This window comes from Coregonus clupeaformis, chromosome 34 (assembly GCF_020615455.1).
Source record: "Coregonus clupeaformis isolate EN_2021a chromosome 34, ASM2061545v1, whole genome shotgun sequence".
Classification (NCBI taxonomy): domain Eukaryota; kingdom Metazoa; phylum Chordata; class Actinopteri; order Salmoniformes; family Salmonidae; genus Coregonus; species Coregonus clupeaformis.
This window is the reverse complement of record NC_059225.1, coordinates 1,428,306-1,453,153: the sequence shown is the minus strand read 5'-3', so window position 1 is coordinate 1,453,153 and position 24,848 is coordinate 1,428,306. Positions and strand designations below refer to the sequence as shown.

The following is a 24,848-nucleotide window of genomic DNA, read 5'->3' as shown; positions in this document are numbered from 1 at the left end:
AAAAAGAAGATCCATCATAATACATACAAGTTCAGAAAATAAGAACAAAAGAATATAGCAAAAAAAAAGTTTTATTTAATTCAGTTAGCAGATTTGAAATTGAAATGAAAAAAGCAAAGGCATCTGCAGAGGTTGATTCCATGATTCCATGATTCCAATCCATGTCGTGTAGCACATCGTTTATACAATAAATACAGTATGTAACTTGTCCCTCTGGCCCAACTGTGGACTCTAGGACAGACAGACTGTGGCTACATTATCTCACTAGTAGCACAGTTATAACACAGATATAAACTGGAAAACAGTATTTTTCCCTAGGCAGAATGTATTTTGGGTTAGGATACCATGAGTTGTATACACCTGGTTAGGATACCAAGAGTTCTATGAGCCGGGCAACCACATGTACGTTCAGGCTATTCCCCAGGACTCGGTACTGCTGCTTGGTGGAGATGTTCTTTGGGATATCTGCAAGAAAAACAACACAAAATCATTACATCACATATTATCCTATGAACAAGACTAAACATATACTGATTTCCAGGTTAGTTTTTCCCAACATTGTCAAGAGACTAAACAGTTGTATGAGAATGTCCATACCTCATTAAAATCCTTAAGAGTCAATTGACACACCTAAGTAACATAATACAAAAATCCCCATCAAAATCTGTCAGTTTAAGCTAAAAATATCAGTTTTTTTGCATGGGCTGCGTCTCAATCCACCGCATCCGCCTATGTCGGTCTTCCGCATCTGTGGTGGAAGGTGGCCGAGCTACAGCTATGTTTGTCAGACCATGAGACACCCCGAAAATCGGTTTTCAGACGAAAACGTCTGCAGTGTCCGAATGGTTTGGCCTAAAAAACTTTTAGAACCACTCTACGGAAAGGGGTGATTCTCATTAACAGGGGTGACTCTCTCCGTTTTGTCTACGACCCCCAAGTGTCATGGGACTCGTCTGAAGGTAACCCATACAAATGAATGGAAGTAGTATTGTGCCAACAAAAACAAGGTCTTAAATACAGTTCATTCGGAAAGTATTCATACCCCTTCAATTTTTCCAAATTTTGTTATGTTACAGCCTTATTCTGAAATTGATTAAATAAAAATTGTCCTCATCAATCTACACACAATACCCCATAATGACAAAGCAAAAACTGGTTTTTATACATTTTTGCAAATGTATTAAAAAACGTAAAAACAGAAGTACCTTATTTAAATAAGTATTTAGACCCTTTGCTATGAGACTCTAAATTGAGCTCAGGTGCATCCTGTTTCCATTGATCATCCTTGAGATGTTTCTACAACTTGATTGGAGTCCACTTGTGGTAAATTCAATTGATTGGACATAATTTGGAAAGGCACATATCTGTCTATATAAGGTCCCACACTTGACAGTGTATGTCAGAGCAAAAACCAAGGCATGAGGTCGAAGGAATTGTCCACAGAGCTCCGAGACAGGATTGTGTCGAGGCACAGATCTGGGGAAGGGTACCAAAACATTCCTGCTGCATTGAAGGTCCCCAAGAACACAGTGGCCTCCATCATTCTTAAATGGAAGAAGTTTAGAACCACCAAAACTCTTCCTAGAGCTGGCCGCCAGGCCAAACTTAACAATCGGGGGTGAAGGGCCTTGGTCAGGGAGGTGACCAAGAACCCGACGGTCACTCTGACAGAGCTCCAGCGTTCCTCTGTGGAGATGGGAGAACCTTCCAGAAGGAAAACCATCTCTGCAGCACTCCACCAATCTGGCCTTTATGGTAGAGTGGCCAGACGGAAGCCACTCCTCAGTAAAAGGCACATGACAACCTACTTGGAGTTTGCCAAAAGGCACCTAAAGGACTCTCAGACCATGAGAAACAAGATTCTCTGTTCTGATGAAACCAAGATTGAACTCTTTGGCCTGAATGCCAAGCATCACGTCTGGAGGAAACCTGGCACCATCCCTACGGTGAAGCATGGTGGTGGCAGCATCATGCTGTGGGGACGTTTTTCAGCGGCAGGGACTGGGAGACTAGTCAGGATCGAGGGAAAGATAAACGGCGCACAGTGTAGAGAGATCCTTGATAAAAACCTGCTCCAGAGCGCTTAGGACCTCAGACTGGGGGGAAGGTTCACCTTCCAACAGGACAATGACCCTAAGCACACAGCCAAGACAACGCAGGAGTGGCTTCCGGGCAAGTATCTGAATGTCCTTGAGAGGCCCAGCCAGAGCTCGGACTTGAACCCGATCTAACATCTCTGGACAGACCTGAAAATAGCTGTGCAGCAACGCTCCCCATCCAACCTGACATAGCTTGAGAGGTTCTGCAGAGAAGAATGGGAGAAACTCCCCAAATACAGGTTTGCCAAGCTTGTAGCGTCATACCCAAGAAGACTTGCGGCTGTAATCGCTGCCAAAGGTGCTTCAACAAAGTACTGAGTAAAGGGTCTGAATACTTATGTAAATGTGTACTTATATTTCAGTTTTTTATTTTTTATTAATTTGCAAAAATTTATAAAAACTGTTTTTGCTTTGTCATTATGGGTTTTGTGTGTAGATTGGGACAATTTAATCAATTTTAGAATAAGACTGTAACATAACAAAATGTGGAAAAAGTCAAGGGGTCTGAATACTTTCCGAATGCACTGTATGTGTACAAAATAGATTATATATTTCCTGAGCGTTCTTATATCTCCTAGATATAGGACAGACACTTCAAAACCTTATTTATTTTTTGACTGTCTTTTTAGCCAATTATGAATGTCTTAGTCGATGCGTTTCTATGGGCTATTGTAGTAAAGGCCAAATTCAATATTTTATCTGTCCCAAAAAAATCTATATTTTTTATACCTAAATTCTAAATCAAATAGCTAAATGATCCATGGTATGACCATCTTAAAACAATTCGATTTGTTAGCTTAGTATTAAGATCCCTTCTCTTGTCACCCGCAGGCCCTTACTCTCTGGCCCCTCTCATCTTGTTATCTTGGCCTGCTTCCTACGTCCTCTACTCACTCTCTCATTATATCACCCACCCAGAAAGCTCCTTACGCTAAATCCTTTGTATAGAAAAACACTGCAGCTAACTAGGCTTAGCACTCACCGTAACTAACATGGTTACATGGAGCAAGTGCGTAAGACTAGGCACGTGCTGTGTTTGCTGTGACGACAACTCAACTAATGAACTACTGTAGGCTGCATGCTAGTTTTAATTGTATAACTCTGTGAGGAAGGTCCTCACATGGCCTACAGTATAAGGCCTATGATTTATGGAGTTTTGTACTGCATTTGATTGGATTTATTCTTGATCTTGATTAACTTGATGAACTAACTAATCAAATAGAGGTCCTACGTTATGGGCTAATGGATATGTATGACTCACTGAAGTGCTTGGGGAAGCCCATGAGGTTGGCTATCTCTCTAGGGGAGAAGTAGCGGAGCTTCAACCTGGACAGCTGCTGTAGTTTCTCCTCATCAGACAGACGCTCCAGAGATTTAAACGCTGCTTCCAACTGAGGGGAAACACAAACAAAGAGCATATCTGTCAGGATAGAGCTCGCCCTGTTCTCCTAGGCACATGCAGCCAACACCCTGCTCGCATCTGCTTACTGTCACGTTAAATGTACACTTTGAGACAGGTAATGGAGCAGCTAGGCAGGTCTAAGACCTCCTAGACATTGCGAGGGTGTACGTATACATAAGCTGGCTAAGTGATCTATTAGAAGACACGTGTGGCATGTGTAAGGTCGTAAGGTCAAAACCTACATCTGTTTCCATACAGGACTGAAGCACAGAGCCTGTTCCCTCAACGTAGTGTCCATAGCTGTGGAAAAATAGGGAACACAAAATCAGCAAATACTGAAGTTTACACAAGAACGATACCAACAAATGAAAACGTATAGGGTAAAATGCATGGTATACCAGGCTAGATTAGGTGAGAGTATGATGTAAAGCTGTGCTACTCTATACTGTTTAGGGTTTTTAGGGTTTTTTCTGCCATTGAAATGTGTTTTTTGGGGTCGCCTAAGTCCAAAAAATGTGAAATATATACAGTTGAAGTCAGATGTTTACATACACCTTAGCCAAATACATACACTCAGTTTTTCACAATTCCTGACATTTAATCGTAGTAAAAATTCCCTGTCTTAGGTCAGTTAGGATCCCCACTTTATTTTAAGAATGTGAAATGTCAGAATAATAGTAGAGAGAATGATTTATTTCAGCTTGTATTTCTTTCATCACATTCTCAGTGGTTCAGAAGTTTACATACACTCAATTAGTATTTGGTAGCATTTCCTTTAAATTGTTTAACTTGGGTCAAACGTGTCAGGTAACCTTCCACAAGCTTCCCACAATAAGTTGGGTGAATTTTGGCCCATTCCTCCTGACAGAGCTGGTGTAACTGAGTCAGGTTTGTAGGCCTCCTTGCTCGCACACGCCTTTTCAGTTCTGCCCACAAATTTTCTATAGGATTGAGGTCAGGGCTTTGTGATGGCCACTCCAATACCTTGACTTTGTTGTCCTTAAACCATTTTGCCACAACTTTGGGAGTATGCTTGGGGTCATTGTCCATTTGGAAGATCCATTTGCGACCAAGCTTTAACTTCCTGACTGATGTCTTGAGATGTTGCTTCAATATATCCACATAATTTTCCTTCCTCATGATGCCATCTATTTTGTGAAGTGCACCAGTCCCTCCTGCAGCAAAGCACCCCCACAGCATGATGCTGCCACCCCCGTTCTTCACGGTTGGGATGGTGTTCTTCGGCTTGCAAGCAACCTCCTTTTTCCTCCAAACATAACAATGGTCATAATGGCCAAACAGTTATATTTTTGTTTCATCAGACCAGAGGACATTTCTCCAAAAAGTACTATCTTTGTTCCCATGTGCAGTTGCAAACCGTAGTCTGGCTTTTTTATGGCGGTTTTGGAGCAGTGGCTTCTTCCTTGCTGAGCAGCCTTTCAGGTTATGTCGATATAGGACTCGTTTTACTGTGGATATAGATACTTATGTACCCGTTTCCTCCAGCATCTTCACAAGGTCCTTTGCTGTTGTTTTGGGATTGATTTGTGGTCCCATGGTGTTTATACTTGCGTACTATTGTTTGTACAGATGAACGTGGTAACTTCAGGCGTTTGGAAATTGCTCCCAAGGATGAACCAGACTTGTGGAGGTCTACCATTTTTTTCTGAGGTCTTGGCTGATTTATTTTGATTTTCCCATGATGTCAAGCAAAGAGGCACTGAGTTTGAAGGTAGGCCTTGAAATATATCCACAGGTACATCTCCAATTAATATAATATAATAATAATATAATATGCCATTTAGCAGACGCTTTTATCCAAAGCGACTTACAGTCATGTGTGCATACATTTTTACGTATGGGTGGTCCCGGGGATCGAACCCACTACCCTGGCGTTACAAGCGCCATGCTCTACCAATTGAGCTACAGAGGACCACAAATGCTCAAATGCTGTCAATTAGCCTATCAGAAGCTTCTATAGCCATGACCATTTTCTGGAATTTTCCAAGCTGTTTAAAGGCACAGTCAACTTAGTGTATGTAAACTTCTGACCCACTGGAATTGTGATACAGTGAATTATAAGTGAAATAATCTGTCTGTAAACAATTGTTGGAAAAATTACTTGTATCATGCACAAAGTAGATGTCCTAACCGACTTGCCAAAACAATAGTTTGTTAACAAGACATTTGTGGAGTGGTTGAAAAACGAGTTTTAATGACTCCAACCTAAGTGTATGTAAACTTCCGACTTCAACTGTATATATATATATATAATAATAATAATATTATATATAATATATTTAAAAACAAATTAATAAAACATTGGGAGGGAAAAACGCTTTCAGTGTAAAATTAAACAACTAAAACCAGATATGAAGTATTTAGAAAAGATAAATGGACCTATATATATTATTTTATAACAAACTTTGAAAACTAACAATTACCAAAATAAAAGCTAGACAGTCAGGGAGAATTGAAAATACATTTTATCTGAAATTCAGCCGCACCGATAGGCCGACCACGCCCCTGCCACGCCCACCACTTAGGCCCCTTTTTGATCCAGAAAAAACCCTACTGTCTCTATGCTCCATTGCTGCTTGATGCCATACCCTTTGGTGAAGCAGACAGATCTCCTGCAGATGGGCCTGACTATATCCATGAGCAGAGCGTAGCGCAGCAAGGTCTTAGGAGGAAGGAGGTACTGCTCCATCTCCCCTTCTCCCTGGTCCTCCAGGTAGGCCCTGATCTGTCTGAGGGACGGGTCTCTGTTCTGACTGCTCTTCCTCTCAGCATCCTGGGCCCGCTCCAGCTTGTACAGGATACCACCTTCATCTTCCTTGTGATCGTCCTTTTGGCAGGTGGTTGTAGTGGGACTAGGTGAGATTGGAGAACTGGGCTCTAATAAGACCTTGTCTGCAGGGTGCGGGAAACCTTCCTGGATCTGGTCATGGGAGGAAATACGTTTACCTCACATTGTTTACTTGGTTGTGACAAATACATAAAACCAGGATGTTGTCTCCAAAATGTATATGAAGACAATTTTGCCCACAAAGTGTATGGAGCCATTCTCCTTCAGGAATGCAAAGTAGACATCATTACATGTAGTTAGGTACGTCATATCCATAACATAATAGAGATTGATGTTAAGGTGACTGGGCCCCACCGCTGAAGTGGTGTGGAAGGAGAAAGATCCTGGTGGTGCTTTGGCAATCATGAAATACCGGAGTCTGGAGTTAGGCATCCCCAGCTGTGAACAGAGATAGAGACAGTTAGAATCAAGAAGATGTGTAAGTTCACTATGCTGCTCATATAATTTTAGTGTAAGCAAATGTAAAGAAACGTGATGTCTTACACATGTAGGAGAAACCATGAGCTCCTGATAGTTATATCCACATTCCTTTAGCGTTTTCACCAAAGAGTCCCTAGGCAGAGTAGAAAAGACTATTCAGACATCACTCTTGGCATACATTTAGCCATCTCACAGAAAATGTTATATCATATTTGTTATAAGACTGCAGTAAATGCACTGTACATGACAGTTGAAAAGTAAAGGGGCTTTAGAGAAATTATGTGGTAAACGAAATCGAAAAAATTGCATTTAGCTGAAAAATGTATAGGCCTACAGGACTTAGTAGAGAAGTGGGCTGTCTAGTGCTCAGAGAAAGTTCTGTACACAGATCAGATCCACAGTGACAGAGACAGGCTAAACACACAGCCTGTCCCAAAACCGCATTGGCTGCCAACAGGGTAACCATAGTGACCTTCCAGAGCAGGGGACTCCCATCTCCATGGTTACCTGGCGGAGGACGTCTCAAAGCCTTTCACGTTCTCCAGCAGAATGAAGCGCGGCAACTTGCTGAGCCTACAGGGAGAGAAGAGGGTCAAACCACACAGCATGTCTTTATTCATAAAAAAACTAACATAATTCAGAGAGGTGAATTCATATTGATGGCAATATTCTTACACTTTCTGAATGTGCAATATGCAACAGGATATTACATCAGTCTATCTATAAACAGAATGTAATGAGTAAGAAAATGACATGGTCATGATGGTGTAGAACAATGGTTTCAGTGACCTGGAACTGAATCAATGACTCCAGAAATAGCTACTAGCTAGGCAACAAATAGGGGAAAGTGAGTAACTACAGTGGAGGAAAAGACTGAATGAACTTCAATCCTATGGCTAGAAATAGGTCAAAACAGAGTAGACCTATTAGCTACCTAGAAAACAACCAAGGCACTGGAAAGAGAGACCAACTGGAAAGATGAATAGGGAGTGTAAATGTATGTGTCTAACCTTGGTAGAAGGTCAAGGATGTAGAGAAAGCTCTTGGTTCTGGGGTCAGTTATGTCACCTTGTAACCCAATCCTACAGAGAGGAAGACGATTGCAGTGTCCCTTTTTTAACACATCTATGACCTAACTCAGATCATCTTTAAATGCTAACACCAGATCTTAGGCACATGTGTACGCGTACACACACAGGCACATACCTAGTGAAAGGTTGACATGGAGGGCTCATCAAGATCATATCAAACGCCAATTTGTTGAAATCATCCAATGTCATTCCCTGAAACCAAACAAAATTACTTTGATTTAAGCTACATAAAGTGACAGATTAAAAATAAAAATAAATAAAAACACATAAGAAAACAGCATTTCATCTTCTACTTAAAACTGTGATTGTGCTATGACATTATGACTGATTGATAGCTTTCTATGTAAGCCATAGCTACTGTATATAAGCCTGTGATTATGAGAGCAACAATATATACTGAGTGTACAAAACATTAAGAACACCTTCCTAATATTGAGTTGCACCCCTCTTTTGCCCTCAGAACAGCCTCAATTCGTCACGGCATGGACTCTATAAGGTGTCAAAGGCGTTCCACAGGGATGCTGTCCCATGTTGACTCCAATGCTTCCCACAGTTGTATCAAGTTGTCTGGATGTCCTTTGGGTGGTGGACCATTCTTGATACACACAGGAAACTATTGACAGTGAAAAACCCGGCAGCGTTGCAGTTCTTGACACAAACCGGTGCGCCTGGCACCTACAACCATAACCCGTTCAAAGGCACTTAGCCTAAATCTTTTGTCTTGCTCATTCAACATCTGAATAGCACACATACACAATCCATGTCTCAATTGTCTCAAGGCTTAAAAATAATTATTTATTTAACTTGTCTCCTCCCCTTCATCTACACTGATTGAAGTGACATCAATAAGGGATCATAGCTTTTACCTGGTCAGTCTATGTCATGGAAACCTACTCAGTGTAGGTCTGTGTGTAACCATTACCCCTCAGTGGTATGCCCATAACATTAATCTCTCATCTTTTCACAACCAATAAAAGCCTGCAGGTATACTGCTGTTTAATGTGTTATAAGCATGCAGGCTTATGAGCCTTTATATTGTCTTCGGGTTAGGTTATGTCCCTGGATTTAAAACACTACAACAACATAATTTCTATTTACATCTGGGCAATTCTACGGTAAGGGAAGTAGGCCTAGTCACTTTAAAATAATGTATGCCAAACAAAAAACATTGATTAACAAACCATAGAACTATATGCAAAATGACTAGGCCTACTTTGAAAATGTACACAGTAAATTCAGATGCAAAGTTTGGTAACAGAATTACGGTTAAACATTTTTTTTTACCAAACTTTGTATCTGCACATTACTTTATTTGTAAAAATGTGTTAAAAATAGTCATTGTGCATAGAGTTCTATGGTTTGTTAAACTTTAAAATTAATGTTTTTTGTTTGGTATACATTTTAAAGGGAAAAATCGTCTCAGCATAATTACGTTACCATGGAATTGCCCTTCTGCTTTCACTGAAACTCTGGGCTAATTTGAAGAGAGTGACGCATAGACCTATAACTGCATGAATAGTCTATCCTGTTAGGAAGACAGTGCAAGTTGTGCATCATGACTGACTGGATGCTGACAGAGCAGACAACCTTTACCCCTCACTTAACCTGCTCCTCAGTTACTATTTTACCTCAAACAGCCTATTAAAACATAAGTCATGGGATTATGTGGGGAAAAGCAAAATAAACAAATACATCCTAGATTATGGAACGTGTGCAACACTAAAGGAGTAGGCCCAATATATCTCAATGGGTCTTCCACCAAATCGGTACCTTTTGAGAAGTGTAACAAATAAAACTGTTTGATATCACATAATTTTAACATTCTGTAATAAAGAGCACATGTTTAACATCATAAAAAACATATTTTCCCATCTCAAGTAGTTAAATAAAGAATGACTATAGTAAGTGCCTATTAAGTGCCAAATAAAGTAAAACAGGGTTGACCGTAACAGGTTTGATGATTTCATCATAAATCAGCCATAAATCCCCTTGTGACAGGGGGAATGGAAGCTTGGGCAGGAAGTGGCAATTGAATGCAAGCTTCACAAAAAAAAAAAAAACGTTAAAACATTTCTAGCCTGTCTATCTATGCGTAACATGGTTGATGTGTTATGCTTGACCCGCTCAGTTATCCAGCACAAAACAACAGCAAATTGCCAAAAAGAGTAGAACCAGCTCAACTGTTTTACACTATGATTTGAGTATTAGATGTTCAATGTTTCTTTAGAATTGTATTTAAGGAATAGTTTCCATATTAAAAAGAGAGTTCAGTTCACGTAACAAGGTTGACCTTAAAATTAGGGACAGACGTAAATGAATCACTAGACTAATCACATGAAATAGCCTAAATATTAATATTCATAAATGACTGTCAAAACAACAAAATAACCACGGCTTTACAATGTTGAAAACATGGAGAAATGTTGGGATTAAGTGGGTTCAAATCTTCCTAGAAGTAACAGAGGGTGCACAGAGGGCCATGTGAAAAGGCAGAATATTGGCACTTTAGCAAGTCTATATTTATATAACAAATCTGATTAATTGAATTATCCATATGGTCTATATTAAAAGGACACTTCATTTAATATAACAGGCTTTTAAAATGCAATATTTGTGCACAATTTCTACTTAAAATATCAAATGGACACAAAAGGCATTCATTTCATAATAAAGCATATTTATCCAAATTAACAATCTTGTGTCAATAACAGCTACTCTTGTATGAGGACTAGGCTAATTGGCAAGAATAACACTGAGCATTAAATAAAAATTCCATGTTGGTTTCTATTATCCAGGTCAAAGATCACTTAAACTCATCTCAGGATAATTACACTGAAATGACAATGATCTGCACATGTCAGCAAAGTGCTTCCTTTTGTAACAAATACACACAATTTAGAAGGTTAATGCTAGAGATTAAAGACATGTTCTGGAACTTTGGCGACTACTAAGTATTTTTTAAACCTCCCGCTTTGGGCTGAATGTGTCAATGTGTAGTTCATAATTTATGAGCAGAATTACTGTCTTGCCTCAATTAGCCACGTAATCCATAGTTTGAAAGCAACTGCTTTTCTGGAAGCTGTGCCATTTTCCCTACATTTTTTCAGGGCTAATTTGAAGAGAGTGATGCATAGACCTATAACTGCATGAATATTCTATCCTGTTAGGAAGACAGTGCAAGTTGTGCATCATGACTGACTGGATGCTGACAGAGCAGACAACCCTACCTTTTCCCCCATGTGGGCCAGCCCCCTAGCAATTCAAATTCTAGGCAATGATCATCAGCCCCTCACCATTTGAGTGACTGGTAGCAAGATGCACACACAGCAGAGCGAGAGAGAGAGCATTGATGTGGTGCACATATCTGCACATATGTGAAGTAGTACGCCATTTTCAGGGACCACCTTTGGATCGTGAGGCTAATTTCAGAACGTTTGGCTAAAAAGTATAAAAATGTACCGGATAATCTCTTTAACCTAAAATCTCTGGTTGTTTGAGAGACTTTTCATATCCTTTAGTTTTAGCCTTGGTACTTTGAATGTCTGAATGTCTCTCAAAGTACAGGTATATGTGACCTTCTTACAAGTTAACATGAGCTGACAATTTCAGTTAAATTGGTTATTTCCTTTGGTGAAGTGTGCCCCTGAAATATAGCCTGCTGGTTAAGAATGCAGTATGGCAACTCTTTTGAACCCAGGACCTCAATGACAGGTCTAAGAGTGCTCACCTCTATGGTCTTGGGAAGTAAAGGCGTGTTGGGGAAGTTGTGTTTGTAGATCTCATTGGCTGTGGTGTTCACATCCACTGCAGCTACCACCTCTGCTGCCACACCACTCTCTGCACAGAGAAAGAAATAGGAGTGTTCATCAACATGAAAAGATAGACAGCTAACTTATACACAACAGTAGGCACTATGGTCTAGTGGTTTGCTAATGAGCCTGGTAGCTAATGATCAACAGGTATTGTCCCATAGACTTTATGAATAGCGACAGTGACACCTGTTGAAAGCCAAAGTATGACAGGCTGCGTCAACCTGAGCATTCCAAATGAACGTCACTGCCTGAGCAAAGTGTACACTTGTTCACTTCCTTTCACTGAATTGAAAGGAAATGACTGGTATAAGAAATATGGTAGAAATTCCCGCTAGCCATGCTTCCACTAACGAACTAAACTCCACTCCACAGTTGAAACTGTCAGCTATGCCTCCACCAATCCAATGCTTTAAGATTTGTGGGGAGTAGTGAACGAGTGCACACTTCAAGAGAAAGGAGATATTATTGGAATGCAAAAGGCTTAGTTGGCTGGACAGGAGCAATTAACCTTGTTAATTGCGCATGAGCGAAAATTTTGACAAATTAACGAGATTAACTAGGCGAGAAACTAGCTACAAATCAATTTCCAGTCATCTTTGCAAACAATAGCTAAGTATTTGCTCTCCAATTAAGAACAAGGTAACGCTAGCTAGCTTCTGTAGCTAGCTAGCTATCATCAGTAAGAAAACCATTCACTTGCTATCGTTAGCAGACGCGGCTAGCCAATTTATAGCATGCTTGGACACAAAAACACAGTCAGACTCACAAGTGACTAGCTATATATTTCACATACCTGTTAATGCATAATGCATTCCTCCGATACCGCTGTACAATTCTAGTACTCTGAGATGTTCCATGTTTGGTCCCTGGTAGAGCTATCTGGGTTTGACAGCATGCACATTGTAAACAAGATAACGTGTTGCTGGTGCGTTTCCGATCAGAGTAGAGTACTAAAAGAAAGGTTCCGGAGATTACATTTCCGCAGGCGCACTTAAATGCGTACTGTGGAAATTTCATAGACATTATCTGTAAGACTGTGTAAATAGTTAGGCTGTTAATTATATAAGGCTACATGCGGTTTATAAATCTGTAATAAACTGTAATGTCATTAGTTGAAAATGTGTGATTTTCTATTATATTCTGTTCTATTGTATTTTAATCTAATTAAGCCTACATTATATCATAAAACCTCCCTGAAATACTTTTCTACCTTGCTAAAATAGACACATTCTGTATCAGGAAACAGTCAGCTTTAATAGTTTTCATGTCAAGAGGAAATGTTGCTATATGAAACCTAAACTTGTTTCCCCAACACAAAGAAATGAAGATGAGATTCAGGCTATAGTGTGTGTGCACTTAGAAAACCCTCCAGAGGGAAGGGTCAAGTCTTTGAGGTAAATATGCACATTCCCATAGCAACACATATAAAATGGGTTGGGGGAAGGGGGAGTCAACTTTGATCTGAATAATGAGTGCCATTCAGTTCTTTATCAACCTTGACTCTCATGTTGGACACATGTTGGTGGGTAGCCTAATGATACATATAAAATGTAGAAGAAAAGCCAGTAGCATAGTTGCATAAATTATTTATTTAGGCTGCACGTCATGCATAATTCTGTATTTTTGGCAATCACATGCAAATATCATGTTTATTATGGGCCCTGTAATGAATAAGTTAAGGATGTGACCAATATCCGTTTTTGAAAGAAATGTTGTAACAGAAGATACAAATAAACAGATGTCACGACCGCACACCCTTACATGCGAAGTCTACTATGGGCTATATTTAAAACAGTATGTAAGGGCCATCAGTAAACACTTTTTGTGTCTCTGTGGATGTGTTCTGGCTTTTGCCAAATGGCAACTGGGAAAAAACAACCTACGAACAAAAGGGTCTGCGGCACAATAGAAGATGGCCCAATGCCCTGAACGCGCATACCAGTGTTTTCACAGGCTCCGGGTTTCGTCAATCACACCCCCATGTGATTTGCATAAAGGGAGTGGACTATAAAATCCGACATTGGTCTACTGCAGAGTTCTCGCTGGGGCAGTACTGTTCAGGGTTTATCACACACACTGAAGTGGAAGTCCAGTTTGAGAGAAAGCATTTACACCGGTTTTTGAAGAAAGAAGAAACCTTAGGGACCAAAGGATTACAATATGAACCGGACAACCAACAGGCAAACCACCTCTTCATCCTCGTACAAGAGGATGTTCGGCGGCGAAGGACGCCCCGGTGTCGGGATGGCTCGGTCTACCTTGTCTAGCCGCCAGTACTCGAGCCCGGTGCGCTCCTCTCGGATGTCCTACAGCGTCTCCTCCGCTCCGCCGAGCATCTATGCCTTCAAGAATGTCCGACTCCGCAGCAGCGCCCCTATGCCCCGGCTCTCGTCCGACATGGTGGACTTCGCCCTGTCCGATGCCATCAACTCGGAGTTCAAAGCCAACCGGACCAACGAGAAGGCGGAGATGCAGCACCTCAACGACAGGTTCGCTAGCTACATCGACAAAGTGCGCTTTCTAGAGCAGCAAAACAAGATCCTGTTAGCGGAGTTGGAGCAGCTAAAGGGCAAAGGCGCGTCCCGCATCGGGGATCTGTACGAGGATGAGATGAGGGATCTGCGGAGGCAGGTGGACCAGCTCACCAATGAGAAAGCCCATGTCGAAGTGGACCGGGACAACCTGGGAGAGGACATCGAGAGGCTCAGAGAAAAGTAGGCAACGAATGTACTTTATTTTCTAAATTCCCCCCACCCCCCCATCCCAGAAGCACTATATGAACAATTAATGCGTAAAACTGCCAAGAGAGACTACACGTCCCTTTTCACTTTTTGTTCCACAAGACCTTTGTTGGAATAAATTCATTCATTCCCCAAAAAATGTCTTTTGGCAACGTTCCATGCATTCTTTAGTTCTTTGTAAAGCCATTAGCCCACAGCCCCAGAACTGCACGCAGATTAAGGGCAATTAAGCGCTCTTCCCTGTCAAAGATTTAGCTGTTTTGTTCAAAGCCTGGATGGAGTTGACGTTTTGCACTGAACATATTATGCAGTTACGAAATACTTGAAAATGAGCTCATTCTTCCAATGGCAGCTTTCCATTGGAATATTTGGGCTGTTTTTAAAGAAAGGGGAACGATTATCCTTTTCTTGCACATATATGGATGATAATGATAATAATAATAATAATAATAATAATAATAATAATAATAATAATAATAATAATGTTGTAGCAGATTTCAAATAGTATAAGTTATTGGTAAAAGTAACCTCAGATAAGACTCAAGATGTTATGGTGATATTAGTCAGGAGTAGCACTATAGCCTTCCCTACTCCAGGACATCCTCACCAAATGTGGGTGTGGCACTTTAAATGAATTATGTAATACTCTCCAATGCTATTTTCAGGCTCCAGGATGAGATGATCCAGAAAGAGGAAGCGGAGCACAACCTGCAGAGCTTCAGACAGGTATTCACATAATTATTCCTTCATTCTATTCATCCTTCATCTAAAAGAAGTGCAAACACAACAAACATTCTATTTGTGTTATGCAATCTATTTTTATGAATTATTTATCAACAGTAAACGACATAGTCCTGTTCATTTCATACTGAATACTTGTGATTGTTTTTTCCTACTAAAGCATGTCTTTTGAAATGTGAAGATCAACATCATGCCTGGTGAAGTTGCGTAGGTCCCATGTAGAGATGTTTCACCTCCAGTGTCAATCTCTAGTCAAACAGCCAACCATGTTGGGCGTGTTGCAGCCAACTCCATTTGACCAAAGTCTTGACACGAGTGTGTTTTTATTTTTTTTGTATTCTTTTTAGTATTTTTTTCTTCTTGTGTATATCCTATATGTAATTGTAAGATGCAGGGCTCCCTTGCAAAAGAGACGTTGGTCTCAGTGGCATGCCCTGTTAAAATAAAAGTAAAATGAAGTGTTTTTTGCTGTTCATTCATGGAGCGCAACGTGTGCAGTTTACATTAGAATGACTGCCTTTCCACTGATGCTGGCTACTCAAGTGTTACTCTAGACATTTTAGAGAAGGTATTTTGGGGATTTAGGTCAAATCGCCATTGGTTTTCATTCATTTGGTGGCATTACAGTAAGGAGCTGTTTTGAAGGCTTTGTTACTGCGGACCTTGGTGGTTATTGATCTTCTCGTACACCTCACAGTGGGCTCCCCATTCAGAATGGAGTCTCATTCAAATGAGCAATATAACTTTTGTTTCGGAGAGAACATTAAATCAAGTGGAGCTCCCTGATAATGTATACGCAACCTAATACATCATTCTAAGAATAGGGATACACCTTATCCTCATCAAGATGCCACTTTCTAGCCTACATTGCTTTTTTTTATCACTTTTGTTCTCCCCTTGGGGAATTACCAGTGGAACACGTAGTGGGGTGAGGTTGTCAAATATAATGTGACTAGAGCCCAGCTGTTGAAACAACTGTCCGACCCGAACAGAGGAATGTCCACAGCAGCTCTCCTCCATCCAGGCCCGGTCTGGTCCGGGCCAGTCACTGTGTCTGGGTCCTAAACACAGAGCTCAATGGACAGCTTTGTCCCAGTTGGGGAAATGATGGCAGGAAAGCTGATTCTCCAATGCCATTGTTTATGTTCTGTTGATGAGGAGATGGAGAGGGGGGTTGTGGGTTAAATGACAAAGCAAGCTGTTGTCTGGGTGGGCGGTACCAGTGGCGGGGGTGGGTGAGCGGCTCTGACTGACCTCAGGGCACTGGTCGGCCGGCAGGCAGCAGACAAATGGAGACCGTGTTTGTTCAAGTACATCTGGCGCTGGCACCAAGGGCTCTCCAGATCCGGGCCAGACGGAGACAGAGCTGAGACCAGAGGCCAGCAATCTGTATGTGTGTCCAGCAGCAAAGCTCTTATGCTGGAAATACTTTAAAATGTAGCTTTATTGACATATGAGGCTGATTTTATATCTGATTCCTGACTGATTATTTTCCCCCAGTAACTACGCCACACTGTGCTGCTTGTTCACGTATTCTTCATTAGGGCTTTTAAATACAGTAAACGACTGCTTCTCTGTGGGATTTAATGTCATGGTGTTGCTGTGACAATACAGGAAGCTAGGAGTTTGGATCAAGATGATCAGCACTGACAGGCCATCAGGATGTGAAAAATATATGGGTCAAATACAATGCATTATACAGAAGTTACCTGAGACCTAGTAAGGAGACCATGTCTCTGGATTTGGAAAATGGGTTAAAGTATTTTATGAGATATTACGTTTTTATTTCCAAAATGCTATAGCTACCAATTTTACACATTTGTGTTTTTTCATCAGAAATGATTGCTTATGGGTACCTTCCTGTGTGTAAATTATTACTGTTCTCAGATTTGTAATAGATTTGAGATATGTATGAAAAATTTGACTCTGTGGTTGTCGCACCTAGCTATCTTAAGATAACTTAACTTACTGTAAGTCCCTTTGGAGAAGACCACCTGCTAAATGACTGACTTTATTGAATAATAAATAAAAAAAACATTTGTAAAAATTTGTCAAATGTATAATTTGTACATTTCTTTATTGTTACATTTGACTGTAAAACCTATGTCTCTGAGTGAGGCGGATATAGCATTTTGAAATGACATGAAACCATCAAGTGATAGATTTCAAACAAATATATGCCTGTCATTGAACAACCCCATCCCATGATTAGATTGTTTTTTCACTATTTCTTTAAAGGATAAAAGCTAATTTACCAACATTTGTGAAAATATATAGCGTTTTGGCATGAAACTCTTCGTATGCCATTTAGAAGACTCTTATCCAAACATTTTATGTACAGGTGGTCCCAGGTTCGAACCCACTATCCTGGCATTGCAAGTGCCATGCTCTACCTACTGAGCTACAGAGGACCATTTATGCCATTGTGGTTCAGTATTGAGGATGTGGACCACTATTTACTGCAATGCCACTGTACGGGAACATAGAATGTGATTGTAAAACGTTGTTCTGAATGTTTCCTGTGATGTAGGATGTGGACAATGCTTCCCTAGCTCGTCTGGACCTGGAGAGGAAGGTGGAGTCTCTTCAGGAGGAGATCATCTTCCTCAGGAAGCTGCATGACGAGGTAAGTGTCTCACCTGACACCCCCCACCCGTCCCAACAGACATACAGCTGACGGTGGTGTTGTCACTTAAGTCTGTCCATCTAACCTTACACCCCCACCTGTGCCAAGTTCGGACAGTCCGTGTCCAGCCACCACCTCCGTCACCAAGTCCTGAGAGGATCACGGTATTGGCCTGGCCAGCAGGGTCATTGCCATGTTGATTACACACACTCAGCGGATCGGAAGTCTGGGAATTACTGTCATAAATGCATGGCAGGTGGAGCGACGACACAGATCAAGGAGGATTACCCCACACAGGAAGTTCAACAGCAAACCATAAAAAAAATGTGTTTGTGAGAAATCACATTTGAAGGGATGGCTGAATATGTAAACCAACATATCTCAAGTTACCCAACTACATGAGTATACTGTAACAAACACACCTGTGTGACCACGGTACATTATTGGACGTTAGCCAGTGAGGTAACCTTCTGATCTGCAGATCTAAGATCAGTGCTGTAACCGTCCCTCTCTCCTCTATCTACTCTGTAGGAGGTTGCTGAGCTGCAGGCACAGATCCAGGATCAGCATGTTCAGATCGATATGGACGTGGCCAAGCCTGATCTGACGGCTGCCCTGAGGGACGTGCGTGTGCAGTACGAGACCCTGGCCAGCAGGAACCTCCAGGAGTCTGAAGACTGGTACAAGTCAAAGGTCCGTACCCCTCACTCACACAATGGCTGCAGCCCAAATGGCTTTGGTCAAAAGTAGTGCACTATATAGGGAATGGGGTGCTATTTGGGATGCATCTGTGTCCCCCTCACACTCTGTCCTCTACTTGTCGTTCAATCCTTCACACTGGCTTTGTCTCTTTGGCCCTGTCTGTCACAAATCACAATGAAAGTTGATACTTTGAGAGGATGTAGTAGGTTAGTATCTTGCTATGGAGCCTAACACCATCAGGGTTTTCAATCTTTGAAGATCGATTGCAATTGCCCATTAGTTCACTGTTCTACGAAGACAAAGCTGTCCTACCATGACAAAGCACAATAGCAGTTCTAGTGTGCGGTTCTAGCAGTGATCTCTCTCTAGGGATGACCGAGTAGAAGTGTCCAGCAGGGCTATCCCCTATAGGATTAGCTTTTCAGTCTCCTAACAGGCCAGATGGTGCTGTAGGGCTCAGTGGATTGAGTAGACAGCTGACCGCTCAGAGTCAATGACAATGGTCTGTGAGTGACCGCAGAGTGCCTTGCTCAAAATAAATTGATCTTCTCGATGGAAAACTAAATGGAGACATTTGAGGACAATGGATATTGGATAAAAAGTCATACAAAGTGGTTTCTCTAATGCTGTAAAAGTGTTTGTAGAGAGCGAGAGATACAAATTGCCTGTGTGTCGAGTTAAGAAAGGCTAAACGTCTGGGCTTACAGCCAGGGTGAGAAAAGAAAGGCTGAGCGTTCAGCTTTTAATCTCAGGGTTCAGGAGTATTGCAGAGTTTTCTCATGCAAGTCCCTCTCTCTCTTGCTCACTCACCTTCTGTCTATCCCTTTGCCTCTCAGACTCCCCCACATCAATTAAGGCTAATTAAAAAGCCTTTTAATCTCTTTAATGATAACTAACAAGGCCTCTGCCCTCTCTCTGCCCCACCCATATATCTTTCTTTATATCTCTCCCTCCCCCCTCTCAGTTTGCTGACCTGTCGGAGGCTGCGACCCGTAACACCGATGCCATCCGCCAGGCCAAGCAGGAGGCTAACGAGTACAGGCGTCAGGTACAGGCCCTAACCTGTGAGGTGGACTCTCTCAAAGGAACTGTAAGTACCTCCTGTGCAACCACTATCCCTGTTCACTTCCTTTCTTGACTTATTCCTTTCAGCTCCTAGTGGAGCAAAGGGCCTCGATAGTGAGTCTCCAGCAAACCCTACATCTCACTACAGAGGAAATATAGTGTACTACTAGAGTGAAAAGTACCGGCAGAACATCTCCTGTGCTGAGTCAGATGAAATGCAACTTTAATGAAATTAGTGGTTGAACACCAAAAATAGACTAGCAAAACAACCTCAGCTGACTGAGTGCATTCTGGTGTCCTCCCAAGACTTGATTTAACAACCCAGATGCAAATACAATGTTAACAGAATTTCTGGAAGTGTCTTTGCAGAGAATTTCTAAATGTACTACTGTGTAGCATCCCTTTACCCCAGACAATGACCTGTGTCTTCTTGCTCTTGGTAGAGCAAGTCCCTCCCAGTCTCTTCTATATATTTGCTTAGACTCCTACAGCCACATCTCAGGGCAACCTATATGAGAGCATAATTTAACCTGAAACAATGAGTCATCTCTTCTTATCAACCTATGATGTGTAGAATGAGTCCCTGGAGCGTCAGATGAGGGAGCTGGAGGAGAGCTTTGGCTGCGAGGCTAATAACTTCCAGGACACCATCGCTCGCCTGGAGGACGACATCAGGAACATGAAGGATGAGATGGCCCGTCACCTCAGAGAGTACCAGGACCTGCTCAACGTCAAGATGGCCCTGGACATAGAGATCGCCACCTACAGGAAGCTGCTGGAGGGAGAGGAGAGCAGGTGAGGTCATGATGGTGATGGACATGGAGATAGATACCTACCACAAGCTGCTGGAGGGAGAAGGGAGCACGTGATATAAACAGAGAGGAATTGGAAAGAGAGAGGAGAGGAAGTAGAGTTAATGAGAGCGGGTGCACATGAGGGGGAGTGTGTGTGTGTATATATATATATATATATATATATATATATTTGCCTGTGTTTGTGTACTATAAGTGTCTTTTGATGTTTATGGTAGTTTATACAAGAGACTAATGAGTCAATACTGAAACAAACAGGTTTTATCTTGTGTTCTCCTCTGGACTGTAGATAAGCGTATTAAATGGGCCTGTAAGGAAGATTAGTGTATCTGTGGTTTGCATGCCAGTTACTCAAAACCTCAGACGTCTAGCTGTGTCTAATGCGCTTTTCCTTCTCTCCTCCCCCCCTCTCTTTCTCACTCTTAGAATCACCACTCCCATGCCCAACTTCTCATCATTTAACCTGAGAGGTAGGTTCCATTTTGATAAAGCTATAAAACAGAGCACTACCTCCTGTGGAAACGCATTACTCATGAGGATATCCTGAACACTAGCTTGACAACTTCACCAGAGAACCAGCAGCATTATCCTCATATAACCTCGGAGTGATGCAGCTGAGCCTTATAATTATTGATAGTTGGGACTCTGAAAGTCCTTCTCAAAGAGAAATCATGTAATGGAATGTAACCGCTTATACTGATTTTATATGGCGACATAAAGGTTGTATACAACAGTATGTAACAATTCAGTTACTGATTTGATTAGGACGGTTAATCATGTGTTGTTGTATTGTGAGTGGAACATTTAATATCATTGTATCCCGGTTGCACTCTATTCAATATTTTGTCTTATTGCAGAATCCATGCTGGAGGCTAGACCAATGATTGAGAACCTGTCAAAGAAGGTTGTGATCAAGACCATTGAAACTAGAGATGGTCATGTAAGTACTAGACTTCATTTAAGTCTATAGAATTAAGAATACATAACATTAGTGAAGTCAGAGTTTGTGAAGTCTGTCAATTTGACTTTCATGGTAGCGACACAAGTCCACTGAAGCCTGATACGAAGACATCATAAAGGCACATGCATTATACCTGTAAGCTGCAAGTAAAGTGTTGCCATACTGACTATAACCTCCCTTCCTCTCCTCCATCAGGTGATCAATGAGTCCACCCAGAACCATGATGACTTGGAGTGAACATCACATAGCATGTCTCTATTGAGAAGAGAAAATAGTTAGCAGCGTACTGGGGAAGAATACACTGTCTGGGGACAAGGCGAAAGCAAAATGGGATATTTCTGTTGTTTATGTGAGTAAAACAACAAAAACAGACACAAAAACAGCTTTAAAAGTGCCTTTTTGACATGTTAGGGGACTTGCTGATCTGATCTGGTAGGGTTGTTGCTAGGTAGGATAGACACTGTTTAGAGGAGATGAAACCAGCTTTACTGAATGTTTATGTTTGACCACATACACAGGGCAAGCCTCAAATGACCCCCCCATGTTATAGTGCTCTACTTTTTTATAGGGCTCTAGTGAAAAGTAGTGCACTAAGGGAATAGGGTGTCATTTGAGATGCAACAACTGAGTCTCTAGTTTACACTTGAGCTGTTAGACTTAGACCATAGCAATACTTTGAGCAATGGCTGTTTTTTTCTATTCTAATTTACCAAAATCATGGAAAGGATTGAAGCACTGTTTCATGTACACAAACAAGACCAACACCAAACTGTCAACACTTCTGTAAGTCAATAAACCTTTGTGAAAAAGAAAATTAATTCTGAGGTGTCTTGAATTATACTTTTCTTCTTTTGAGGTTAATGTCCAAAAAGTACTAGTACTTAGGTTTGATTTTTTTTTTTCCACAAATTCAATTCTAATTCAATTCCTTCTCCCTGGAAGTTCATTTAATTCAAATTCCAGGTCAGTCTCAATTCAAATGTTGAGGGAATTCCAATAATTAATTTCCAGATTCAATATTATCACTGTCAATTCCTGAAATTCAAACTCAATTCCCTCAGGCTTTCAGGCTGATCCTGTCAGTGTTCAGACAGCCTAGCTACACTGGAAATATATATATATATATATATATATATATATATATATAAAAGTTGAAAGGATTTAAAACAAATCCTGCAGTCAATATTTGATACTAAGTGCATTAATTTAATTCATGGGAAATGTACAAATATGGAATTCCAAATCAATTCCAAAGATTAAATGTTTTTACAATTTCAATTCTAGTCCAAACAGTCTAATTCCAATTCAATTTCAATTCCATAGCTTGAAGATTGTTGAAAATGTAATTAAATGTAACTTATCCACTTCATGAGTGCGTTCAAGAATAGAATTGGAATTTCAAATTAAATTGGAATTTACCCAAACACTGCTAGTACTATGCTATGTTTATTGATGTATTTATGTACTATGAAGTTGAAACTTGGACTAAAACACTGTATCAGGAAACCTCATAGAGCTCTACACAGTTGTCTTCTTGGTAATCATGACTTCCACATATGTTTCCTCTGCTTATATCTCTTGGTCCTCAAAGTGACTGTGTATAGTCAGGTCCTGCTAACTCACATTAGTAAGGCAAACTCTGCTCTCTCTGTAACCCCAGACAACCGCATGAGTGAGAAATACAGCTTGTTAGATAGTTGTCATTCTACCTTATCACTGAGTTCTCATGCATTTGGTAGGTGATGTAATGGTCACATGACTAGAGCAAGGCTACAAGAGGACTTCACTATACAGTAAGTGCAAGACGCAGCTTAGCAATAAGTCGGTGGACTAATTGGGGAAATAAGAGAGCAAAACAATGGTCTCTACCAAGATGCTAACAAACAACCTTAACAAACACTGATACACATCATATAAAACCTCTTCTTTCAAGCTCATGTTTCTAACTTCCTCACACTCTAACCCTTGTCCCTTGGCACCAATCACAAGAAAGCTGGATCAAGAGCTCAGTCCCTTGATAGTCCCACTGACCTCTATTTGGGGTAACATTCCTGTGAGTATTCTGGGACCGAGACAGCCAAAGACCCAAAGGGGTGCTGTTTCGGGTCGAGGAGTGGGTTAGATCTGTTTTCATACTGCTTCATTCCCACTGGGGATGCTATCTTGGTATGAGGGCAGTTAGAGAGCTAATTTAAGCCCTATTCTCAACATAGCTTGGACATAAATCCACATACTCCTGCTGTGTGGCAGAAAGTAAAAGAGTAGCCAGTCATACAAGCAGTCAGGTACAGTACAATGGACAGTTTTGTCATATGATGCAAGCAGTCAGAAACATATGGATAGGTTCACTTTAGTTTGTCTATACGAATGTGATACAGATGCAGGCCAATTAGCATGTTATCAAGTGCAGGCCAATACAGTACATGGAGCGGACATCCATGGAGCAGTGTGGATCAAAGTTATGTCAAAGTTCATCATAAATTGTGTTGGAGACCAGGTCTGTGCCCCAAATGGCACGCTATTCCCTATATAGGGCACTACTTTTGACCAGGGCCCATAGGGTAGTATACAATCTGTAGGTCCTGAGTAGATTTCCTGTCTTTGACTACCTCCTAGTGGAGAATGCTAAGTCAAAGCACATACACCCACATCTAGGCCTACATACGTCATTAATTTATGTTCATCCCTGTAAATATCATGTCGGCACACATCAGATAACCTGTTTGTAATACCTGTTTGTAATAAGACTACATGCCAATTGTTAGCTCTGCTCACATAATCCATGCATCCACACACTTTATTTCATGGTCATTTTTGTAGTAGCCTCCCACTGGGCACAGATGTTAGTTCAACGTCTAGTTTTGATTTATGTGAATTCAAGGTGAAATCAACAAAATATTTAACCATGTCATTGTATTTAGGTTAAAAATATGAAATGCCCTTACGTTGATGACTTTTTGCAAATCCAATCAGTTTCCCACGTTGATTCAATGTCATCACATTTATTTTTTGGGTTGAAATGTATGCACTCACTAACTGTAAGTCGCTCTGGATAAGAGCGTCTGCTAAATTACTTAAATGTAAATGATGTGGAAACACGTTGATTCAACCAGTTTTTGCTTGTGGTCGGGAAAGGCATAAAGGCACATTCCTTTTGACAGTACGTCCCTGCACATTAATATCATATTTATCAACGGATAGTTTTTATACGGTGAAACTTACTTTAGTGTAGCCTAAAACTTTTAAAAGAGAATTGTTTGTTGCCACTGGACATCCACAAATTAATACATACCATCTTAAATGTAATATATCAGACAAAATGTAAGTTTACTATGTTACGTCTACCCCTGAGTCCAGGTTGGCCATTGAACTCACTTGACTGTAGTCAGAGATGGAAGAGGAAACTAAACATCCCACTCGCTATTTTTTTCTGGTTCATATACAGTCAATGACCTAAGCAGACCAGACCCAGCTGCTATCGCATTGGTGCCTAAATGGGAAAGCCAT

General features: G+C 41.0%; 2 protein-coding genes across 2 annotated transcripts; one reads left to right on the top strand and one right to left on the bottom strand.

The window, feature by feature from the left end:
* Positions 1 to 53: 53 nt before the first annotated feature.
* trdmt1 (tRNA aspartic acid methyltransferase 1) lies at positions 54 to 12,628 on the bottom strand. The gene is made up of 11 exons (XM_041861914.1): positions 12,487 to 12,628; positions 11,609 to 11,718; positions 7,997 to 8,073; positions 7,801 to 7,872; positions 7,298 to 7,363; positions 6,854 to 6,923; positions 6,665 to 6,748; positions 6,111 to 6,442; positions 3,744 to 3,801; positions 3,361 to 3,490; positions 54 to 465 (listed from the first exon to the last, which is right to left on the bottom strand). Exons 1-11 carry the CDS (start codon positions 12,548 to 12,550, stop codon positions 365 to 367), a joined length of 1,164 nt encoding a protein of 387 aa, XP_041717848.1. The 5' UTR covers positions 12,551 to 12,628; the 3' UTR covers positions 54 to 364.
* Positions 12,629 to 13,713: 1,085 nt separating this feature from the next.
* Positions 13,714 to 22,159, top strand: vim (vimentin). Its single transcript, XM_041861910.2, has 9 exons — positions 13,714 to 14,407; positions 15,100 to 15,160; positions 17,706 to 17,801; positions 18,333 to 18,494; positions 19,468 to 19,593; positions 20,143 to 20,363; positions 20,807 to 20,850; positions 21,238 to 21,320; positions 21,537 to 22,159. Exons 1-9 carry the CDS (start codon positions 13,854 to 13,856, stop codon positions 21,576 to 21,578), a joined length of 1,389 nt encoding a protein of 462 aa, XP_041717844.1. The 5' UTR covers positions 13,714 to 13,853; the 3' UTR covers positions 21,579 to 22,159.
* The last annotated feature ends 2,689 nt before the right edge of the window (positions 22,160 to 24,848 follow it).

Excerpts from the sequence above, each read along its gene's own strand:
- trdmt1 (XM_041861914.1), bottom strand. The coding sequence starts at position 12,550 with ATGGAACATCTCAGAGTACTAGAATTGTACAGCGGTATCGGAGGAATG. Across the intron at positions 6,924-7,297 it reads TTTGAGACGTCCTCCGCCAG|GGACTCTTTGGTGAAAACGC; the intron begins GTAACCATGGAG and ends TACTCTGCCTAG. Across the intron at positions 3,802-6,110 it reads TCTGTCTGCTTCACCAAAGG|CTATGGACACTACGTTGAGG; the intron begins GTATGGCATCAA and ends ATTTTTCCACAG.
- vim (XM_041861910.2), top strand. The coding sequence starts at position 13,854 with ATGAACCGGACAACCAACAGGCAAACCACCTCTTCATCCTCGTACAAG. Across the intron at positions 19,594-20,142 it reads TGGACTCTCTCAAAGGAACT|AATGAGTCCCTGGAGCGTCA; the intron begins GTAAGTACCTCC and ends TATGATGTGTAG. Across the intron at positions 20,364-20,806 it reads CTGGAGGGAGAGGAGAGCAG|AATCACCACTCCCATGCCCA; the intron begins GTGAGGTCATGA and ends TCTCACTCTTAG.